Here is a 9,136-nt window from a genome sequence, read left to right as displayed (position 1 = left end):
GCTCATTATCGACCTCTTCCTAAAAGAGCTTGGCCAAATCTCCATAAAGGCCCAAGCAGACCCAAAGCTGAGGATTACAGCCCCTCTAAAGGCGGCTAGCCAAAATGATAAGGTGACCTCACCCACCAAAGATAAGATAAGATAACAAACTTATCTCAAAGGAAGGTCATCAAACACTACTATAAATACACTGGAGCACCCAAGTATAACTCACACTCTAATTCTACAAAAAACCTGCCTAAAACACGTGCTAACTTAAGTATTGGAGTCTCTTGTGGGTACCACCACTCTCCGGTGACCCAGGATCAGCAGCACCACAAGATTCAGCAAGTCGGACACAACTGCTCTGACCTCATCAGAAGGTCTCATCCGAGATCGACCTTCAGTTTCAGGTAACCCACGAAACCGTTTCCTTACAAAAACAAGAATCATGGGCATAAACAATTGGTGGAAAGAGGAGGTTGAACGGTAAGATGGTGTAGAAATATATGACGTGTTGAAAGAGAGGAGTCAGAAAGTGAAGTGGATGATGATCCTGAAGCCTTCAAGTATTAACAAAATATCATAATTGTGCTATGATCTCTCATCAATTGGAAAGAAAGTTTGGGTCATAAGGTAGAACTTACTGCTTATCAGCTAGTATTCTCAAACTACATTGCTTAGTGCTTACCAGCTAGTATTATTGATGCCGAAGCATCTTGTCAATTATTTTAGTAAACAGCTCTGGTATTATTAATTACTCCTAAACAGCTCTGGTTTAATAATAAGTTGTGATATAAAACATTGCAAAACTTAAAACCTAAAAATCAAACCAGACCTCCTACCTTTACATAGTTTGTTTGCTACCACATATATATATTTATGAACCGGGATTCCTAAAATTTTTTAATAACAAAAGTTGCCTAGACTTGAAGATCCTGAAAATACTTTCTCCACACAAAAAACTTCCTTCTTCAAACTTCTTCAAACTTGGATCAAACTTGGATCATATAGCTTGGGCGTTAGCTTGTTTCTAGATTTCACAAGGAAATCCAATGAGAGAATATTCGTTTTTTGATAAAAAGTTTTAGATAGTGGCTAGTAGTTGTATGTAATAAAGTAGTTGAATAAATACTGTTACAAATATTGGGCACAAAGACAACCCAAGTTTTGCAAGGGAAGTAACTTTTTTTCTATTCCAATAGTTCTTTTACAAAATGATTTTCATTTTCCGTGTGGGTGTTAAAGAACAAAGATTTAACACTAGAATCCCGGGTAAGAACAAGCTGAAAGTTACCAAGACGTTACCTCTACATATTATATTAGATCTGCGTATTAAAAGAATGACTAACAAAAAATCTTTACAATATTATTACACAAATAAATAAAATCCTAATCTGATGTCGCTGGAAATCTTAGTTTTCCAGTGCCACCGCAGGAGGCAAGGATGCCATATCAGTCTCATCATCAGTAGTATGCGGCTTTATGTACGAACGAGCAACCTCCAACATCACTTCAACTTCTTTCTTGTACTACATGGATGAACCACAATTTTATAGGTTAATTTAAAACAGTTACTACTTACTACCTAAGATTTGAAGGAACTATTGAATCAGATTGTTATCGATCAAAGAATCAACCAACCTCATTGACTGCCCCTGACTTTATTTTCGATTGCATCACACACCATTTCTTAAAATGTGCACCTGCAGAAAAAATTGCTTATAATTAGTCCTGAACCCCACAAAAAAATGCCAATGTCTTTCATTTTTGGTCCTGAACAACTAAAGTATCCAGAAATCTCTTCTGGATGCAGTTACATGTCTATCACTCAGGGAAGGCTCATTTCTCAATTCGTTTCATGTTCTGTGGGATTGAAATTTGAGTTTCTATACAACTGGGAACTGTCCGAGGATAAAAAATAACTTCACAGAATCTGTTTTGCGCATGAACCAATACCTATTGTCTAGTTAAAACAATATTTGATCCAGAAGCTGGTTATTTAGCTCCAGAATTATTCTGAGTATTATATTTATACAAGCCTAAAGGGGGAAGAAAAAATGAAGCAGGAAAATATCAGAAGTTTCAGTCCAAACTTACCCACTTTTATGTCCAAGGTACATGATCTTTCATTTGTTGTCTCGAGAAACCATTTACAGTGTACCTGTATGACCATGAATTTATGTCACTATTATCTCGAAAGGTATACATTAGATGGTGGAATTAGTATGTTTTTTTATTATTTCCCGTTTCTTTATGACTAACGTAATCAATCAACCCATTGTCAGATAAATAGTCATCTAGGATTTCTAGAATAGGTATTTAAGTAGAACTTGCTCTTCCTCACTTCTGAAGGGAAATAACAAAGACTATAAAATAAATCTACCCCTGATTTACACGTACACCTTAACAATTATATTTTAAAAGAGCAAAAAAGGTAGAGAAAACAGATAAGCATCAAAGTAAGATGTCCACAGTATTATACCTCAAAATACGACCCAAAAGGAACATCATGAGCCTGCTGTACAGTCTCAAACACCTTCAAGATATCACACAATCACAAAATCAAAGAAAATAAGACAAGAAAAGGGAAATAATAAAGAAGTGGAGAATGATAGTTGAATAGTGAAGTTAGCAAACTGAAGGCTGGCTACCAGCAGACTGATATCATCATTTTCTTAATGGATTTATCATCATAAGTAAATATATGCAACAGTCTTACCAGTTTTTTCTTGTCTGGTGATAAAACATGATGTTGCCATTCTGTCATTGCTGTATCTGGTGGGCACATAGGGCTGTTACAGAGGGATCTGAAGGTTATTTCTCGAACTTGACCATCATATTCTTCTGCTGTATGCCACTGTCCCATCTGGAAACAAAATAACCACAAAGAAAGCAACAACTTCAACCAGCATTCCATTCGGTTAAACTTTTATATATAAGAATTAATATGGCCACAATGCAATAATCGATGTCAAATTTCATAGTAAGTATATATTTAAATGTTATAACATATATATATATAAGTCTTGTACAACTCTGAATATCTTTTATTTATTCATTTATTTTGCAATAAAAGAAAATACTTTCTTTCTTTCTTAATTATCTAAAAAAAATAAAAGGATCCAAGAAAGCTCTGAAATCCCAGCCCTCCCCCCCCCTCTCTCCCACAACAACCAAAAAAAAAAAAAAGAAAAGAATAACCACAGAAAAGCACAAACAAAAACACATCAACAAGAGAAATAAACCAAGTGCTGACGCCTAGAGGAAAGCCAGAGAGAAAAAATCTGATCCGCAAGAGATGAGTTGAGAGGGAAAGATTCTGTGGCAAACTGCTCAAAATAGTATGACTAGAAGCCACCAACCAACTGAAATGCAAGCTCTAGCAGGTGGCAGAAAACTTTTATTATGAAAGATAATTGATGCATTTGATTTCCATTCTAAATACTGGACGAAATGACAATGTTTAAAAAGAAGAAGAATTACAACAGCAATTTAAGAAAACTTACCACGAGATTAGTATCCTTTCGTACTGCACGATACTTGCTAATAAATTGTGATCCATCATTTAATAGTAAGTTAAAAAACTGCTCAGCTGTGCAAGGAAAAACACCCTGGAGAAGAGGCACTAGTTACTATATATACTAGAAACTATAATGATAGTTAATTCATTTCATTAAGACAAAGGGAGAAAACGAAGCATACATTATATATACCAACTAAAGCCTCTTCTTTGGTAAAAGCTTGAAGTTTTCCAGTTTTCGGCATGCTTTCTTCAGGAACTTTATCAAGTATCTTATTTCCTCTGACAGAACTGCTATGTGCTCGCAGCTCAGACTCTGCATTTTCCTGTATCAAAGAAAGTTAAAAACAATGAACATAATCTGATAGATGATAATAAAAAACAAAATGGGGATTCATCCCAGTAAAATTTATCCTACACAACCTTCTTTTAGCATCTTATGTTTTCTTTATTTTTGCTTACTTTTTATCGATACATACTTACACAATGATAAAATGTAAAATAATAAAGAAAGGGAGAGAATATAGCTTTTTCACTTACGAATTTATCTTCCATATCAAAAGGACCAAATAAAAAAAAGTATGTTCGGGAAAGAATATAGTATTGACTATACTAAATAGTTCTCAAGTTTTTCACATGAATTCTAAACAAGTTGGTAATAAATATTGAGATCATGGGGGAACAACTGGAAATATTAGTGCACTGGAGCATGATCAATGAGTTCCTTTTCAGATTTTGGAACAAGAAGCATCATATTTTGTTTTGTTGGGTTGGGGGGGGGGGGCGCGGGGGGGATGGGAATTTGTAAATATCTATAATTGCAGTTTTGAAATATTGATATAGAAGACAAAATTCCATAAGCAAGAGATGTAACCTTCTTCTCAGCTTCCAACATTTCATGGAAATTATTTGCTGCACGTTGTAGATTTCTAAATGCATGATTTCTGTTCCAAAATGAGGCAAACTTATACCTGACTCTACCTGAAATGAAGAACATAACAAAGATCTAAGCAAAACATCTGATGAAGGCCAAATTTGCAGCAAAACATGATGATAATGTAAATTCAGCAATAATATAAAGATCAGTGGTATAATTTTCCACAATTTGATAAAACGACAGCTATCAATTAAGATGCCAGTCTAAATGAAGTCATCCAATAACATGTGACATGTAACACTCCTACCAAATGCCATTGTGATACGTACATAACAAGCATTGCAACCACAAAATATAATTGAAAGTATCCACGATACAGTTGATAATGAAATAGTTTAAAACAAATTACTAACCATCAGGACTTCCCAAAGGAGGAACACCATGTCCACCAGCACCCATGCGGAGAATAATTGTTATAGCAGGATTTATAAATGCATGTTGACTCCTTCGAATCTTCAGGAAAGAGAGAAATGACACCAGAAGTAAGTAATAGTGCAGCAGAAATATGGTTATTGTGCAGGGGGAGAAAAATGACAGAATATTGCACCTCATCTATGTCCTCAAATGGAATAACCACCTGTGGAAAGAAAAAGCCATTATAAATACCAGATGGACAGTGTTAATAAGTGAAGTGATTATTTATTCTGAAATCATATATGACACTTTTTCCAGAAAATTAACATGCAGGCAATGAGATAATAGAGCTGTTTCCCCTAGGCAGAAGGTTAAAATTAAAGAAAAATTACTCTAAGTCCAATTCTTCACAATTATTATTAATCTCACTTGAAAATACTATTAAGAAAATGTTAAAAGAAAGCAACTGACATATGAATGATGGAACAACCACCTGACACAGCGTGTTCACTCAAGACTGGGAAAATAGAACGATAACCTGACCTTTATTTGCTTCGAGAACACATTGGAATGGAAACAAATGTGCCATGCAGAAACATACATACGTCCATGATACAAGAATGACCTCTCAAGTGCACAAGAATAACTATGATCAAGAACCTGAAATGGATACTTGACTTGTTAGATCCTGAAACACATTACTGATTACACAATCACCGAAAAAGGACCAGTCAGATAAAAACATGCACATTTGTGTCCAATCTCATAAGATCTAAGAAACAACTTCTTACTAATAATCCTCAGTAACAAAAACAAATTTAGTTTCAGTTCATAACCTCATCTGGAAGAAGATCGAATATTGTTTGAAGAGGTCCTGGCTTTTGATGAACAACAGTAGGGCCCTCTTTTTCCACAGGCATCCTTCTTCGAGTGCTGGGTCCGCCAAAACCATTTATCCTATCAGTCAAGCACATCAATAAATAAGAAATTGGCCAAATAATAATAATAATAATAATAATAATAATAATAATAATAATAATAATAATAATAATAATAATAAAAAACAACAACAATAATAATAGTAATAACAATAATAATAACAGTAACAGAGTATCTTGAACAAAGATAATTTATTTGAAGGAAAAGTAAATTAATTTAAATTTAAAATCAAATATGAAACTAAAAACCCACCTAGTAGAGTTTGCAGATAGTTTTATTGTCTTTATATGAAGACAAACCTGAGTTCAACCAAAAGATCCATAATGGTATTTGTGAGGAATAAAAAGTTTCTAGCATGTCATAGCCAATGAAAACTATGAACTCAGAAAATCTCTTCAGAAGCAGGTATTACCTGCCCTGATGTGCTATCCAAAGAGTACCACACGGCACCAGTTTGACCTTCTCTTTCAACTGGAACAGTCACTGAACCAAGAACTGCACTTTTCCAAATTATATCCCAATCATATATTGTGACATTGATCTGCTACGTCAGCAGGGAAAGTAGTCAGTTTCACGAAAACCTACATAACAGATTTACTCTGTCAATTGAGAAGTATATCCTGACATTTTCCCCCTCCCAATCAGAGTGAATGCTCAGATATCCAAATATTATGTTGAACCATTATGATAGAAACTTAATATGCACTGATATTTTTATTCATAGCATTCTTCTCCACTTATTTCTTGGTTGTAATTTTCTTTGAAAAGTGTACACACACCAATGATTTATAAATGGAAACACAAAACTGCAGTCCAGACAGCATACAGTTGACACACTTAAAATAATTTCGAGTTAACAAAGTAAAAGGTTATCAATTATATAGAGTTCAAAACGACATGATCCTTACCTATCTCAACAGAAAAATAGAAGAAAATTAATTGTCAGTTGGATAAGATAAAAATCAATCCATATATATATATATATATATATATATATATATATATATATATATATATATATATATATATATATATGATCAGTGAACATAAAAAAATATTTATTGTTTGCAAGCTGTGTATAGATAAGAGGGACCTAAAGTTATTTAGCCTTGGAAAGAAAGTCGTTTAAAGAGGAGGAAAAATATTAACAATTTCTCAATACTGTTAAATGGTAAAAAGATAAAGCCTACCTGAACAGGAAGTTCATCAACAGAAAAATTGAACTCCTCGCCCCACATTGGATTTCTTGAACCAGGGACCATGGAACTGTATCAGCACAAAGATGATTAACTCAAAGGTCAAATAAAAATGTCCATTTTCCTATAAAAAAAAATTAGAAAGAACATTAATACTTCTAAGAAGAGATACTTGTGATGCAAAACATATGTTGTCAACATGACACAAATAAAACAAACTCAGATGTAACTCATTCTCGATCTTTGTGTCATTCTTGTGAAGGGGCCTTGCTGATCTTCTCTATGCCCTTCTAATTACTCTAGCAAGGACCAGAGAGAGTACGTTCTTCTTTACATTTTATCTTAAAAACAACCATTAAAGCACATGTATGTATTCGATTAAAGCATAACGGTTTTTTTTCATATATAAAATTTGAAGTATGACATCTTCCTGACATATTTGAGTGCAAAACTATCTTTAATCATATTGCACTCAGTTTAAAGCAATAAAAATATTTTTTCCCCTAAAGAGACAATCCTAAGCATAATTAAAAATTCTATCATAAGACAGGCTACTGGACAAATTTCTTATCAAAAGAGAAGTGAGAGAAGAAGGTCGTTTGCAGTAAAGAGCTCTAAATCTAGAAGATGAAATAGTCAAAAGTAAAATTGGAAGTCTGCCAACAACAATTCTCCATGTAAAGCAAATATCATAATATGGTCCAACTACACCTAGTATTCACCATATCTTTCTCCAAGCTCAAGCCAAAAACATCATAGTTAAGACCTGAATTGCTTTTAAAAGATACATTCAACTACAGAGGGAACTAAATTATCAATAGACCTGAATCGCTTTTCATTCCCGCACGTGATGATAACGTAAGGATCTGATGTTCCATTTAAGTTTGCTCCAATTAGATTCTTAGCAGCCAATAGTTCTAACTGAAAAGAGAATTAAATATAAATGGCAATAGTTCAACACGTACACAGACATAAACACACACACACACACATAAGCTTAAAATGCAATTCAACTTCTAAATTTAGAAAGGCAGAACAGAATAAAGCATAGCTAGATATGAAAATCAAAATACCTTGATCAGGTAGGCCGAACCACCTTGAGAATCTCCTTTCAATATGATCTACAAAAATAAGTGCAGAACTGCATGTCAACAAGTTAAAAATTACTCCACGAAGTAACTAACATGAAAACAAACACCTTCAACAGCACAACCGTGTTTTCGTTCCTAACAAGTAACAACCGCAATCTCGAACTATTAATCACAAATCACAGTCAGAGTAAACTAAATACAATACTACACTTAACTTAAATTCATTAATTCATGAAAATACTAGTTGCAAAAGAATTGAAGGGGGGGGGGGGGGAATCAAAACAAGCACTATCGGAATTGGAAGCACGGCTACGGTTGAATACTAGAAAAGTTCCGGTAAATGACGAAAGTGACCTTGTCTTTGTCGTAGGCAGCGTCGGTTACGGGGTTGTCCGAGAGTGTTCGGTCGGCGGCGTCGTCGGAGTCGCCGGTACGGAAAGTGAAGAAGGAGTATGCCAGTATGACGACGAATGAGGCGGCGACGGAGACTTTGATCTCCCAAAGAGAGGGAACAAGGAAATCGAGGAGCGTCGAATCGATCGTAACGTTCATTGCGAAATTGCGATCGTTCAACGAAAACAGCAAAAAGAAAAGAGAAGAGAAGAGGAAGCGATCAACAGGAGAAGAAGAAGAAGAAGAAGAAGAAGAAGAGAGTTTTGGAAAGGAGAGTTGTGTTAGGGTTTAGAGAATGTGGAAGAAGGCATGGTGGGAGGGGAGGGGGGAAATGGAAATGGAGGGTAGTCAAAGTTGGACCGTTGGAAGCGAAAGGGGAGAGAGGAGAGTGTCTTAGTGTGAGAGAGCGGCATCAATTAACCGCATTCCTGATGCTCATGCCGGTTCCTTGTTTCAGTTTGACTAATCCTGCCGAGACGACACTTTTTTCCCATCAAATTAAGAAATTACTTATTACTTACTAAACTAAAACTCCGAATTATTATATTATTCCGGAACGGGTTACTTCTGGCATTAAAAATACTGACGTGATGCATTTAGTATGTATACTTCTATTTTCTTAAGTTATTTTAAAAAAATATCTCATTTATAATTATATAAAAATTAATATTTAATAAAAATTAGGAATAAATATTTTTTTATTTCTAACGTTGAGGGTTAGAAT

General features: G+C 34.5%; 1 protein-coding gene across 2 annotated transcripts; it reads right to left on the bottom strand.

Moving 5' to 3' along the window:
* Positions 1-1,147: 1,147 nt before the first annotated feature.
* LOC112715467 (BAG-associated GRAM protein 1) lies at positions 1,148-8,885 on the bottom strand. Of its 2 annotated transcripts, none has more exons than XM_025767229.3 (18): positions 8,374-8,885; positions 8,002-8,049; positions 7,752-7,849; positions 6,923-6,998; positions 6,145-6,273; positions 5,985-6,031; positions 5,630-5,750; positions 5,337-5,453; positions 4,987-5,016; positions 4,793-4,892; positions 4,377-4,483; positions 3,685-3,828; positions 3,489-3,593; positions 2,702-2,848; positions 2,465-2,518; positions 2,080-2,143; positions 1,624-1,685; positions 1,148-1,511 (listed from the first exon to the last, which is right to left on the bottom strand). In XM_025767229.3, exons 1-18 carry the CDS (start codon positions 8,569-8,571, stop codon positions 1,395-1,397), a joined length of 1,764 nt encoding a protein of 587 aa, XP_025623014.1. In that variant the 5' UTR covers positions 8,572-8,885; the 3' UTR covers positions 1,148-1,394. The 2 variants fall into 2 exon arrangements, with proteins under 2 accessions (XP_025623014.1, XP_025623015.1); XM_025767230.3 differs by having other exon boundaries at positions 8,002-8,069; positions 8,374-8,802.
* Positions 8,886-9,136: the final 251 nt, after the last annotated feature.

This window comes from Arachis hypogaea, chromosome 10, assembly GCF_003086295.3.
Source record: "Arachis hypogaea cultivar Tifrunner chromosome 10, arahy.Tifrunner.gnm2.J5K5, whole genome shotgun sequence".
In the NCBI taxonomy this organism is placed as follows: domain Eukaryota; kingdom Viridiplantae; phylum Streptophyta; class Magnoliopsida; order Fabales; family Fabaceae; genus Arachis; species Arachis hypogaea.
The sequence above is the reverse complement of the archived record's forward strand: the minus strand, read 5'-3'. Positions and strand labels throughout refer to the sequence as shown.

Coding starts and splice junctions, on each gene's coding strand:
- LOC112715467 (XM_025767229.3), bottom strand. CDS start 8,571: ATGAACGTTACGATCGATTCGACGCTCCTCGATTTCCTTGTTCCCTCT. Junction 7,850..8,001: donor GTTCGGCCTACCTGATCAAG/GTATTTTGATTT, acceptor TTCTCTTTTCAG/TTAGAACTATTGGCTGCTAA. Junction 6,032..6,144: donor TGGATAGCACATCAGGGCAG/GTAATACCTGCT, acceptor GGTTGAACTCAG/GTTTGTCTTCATATAAAGAC.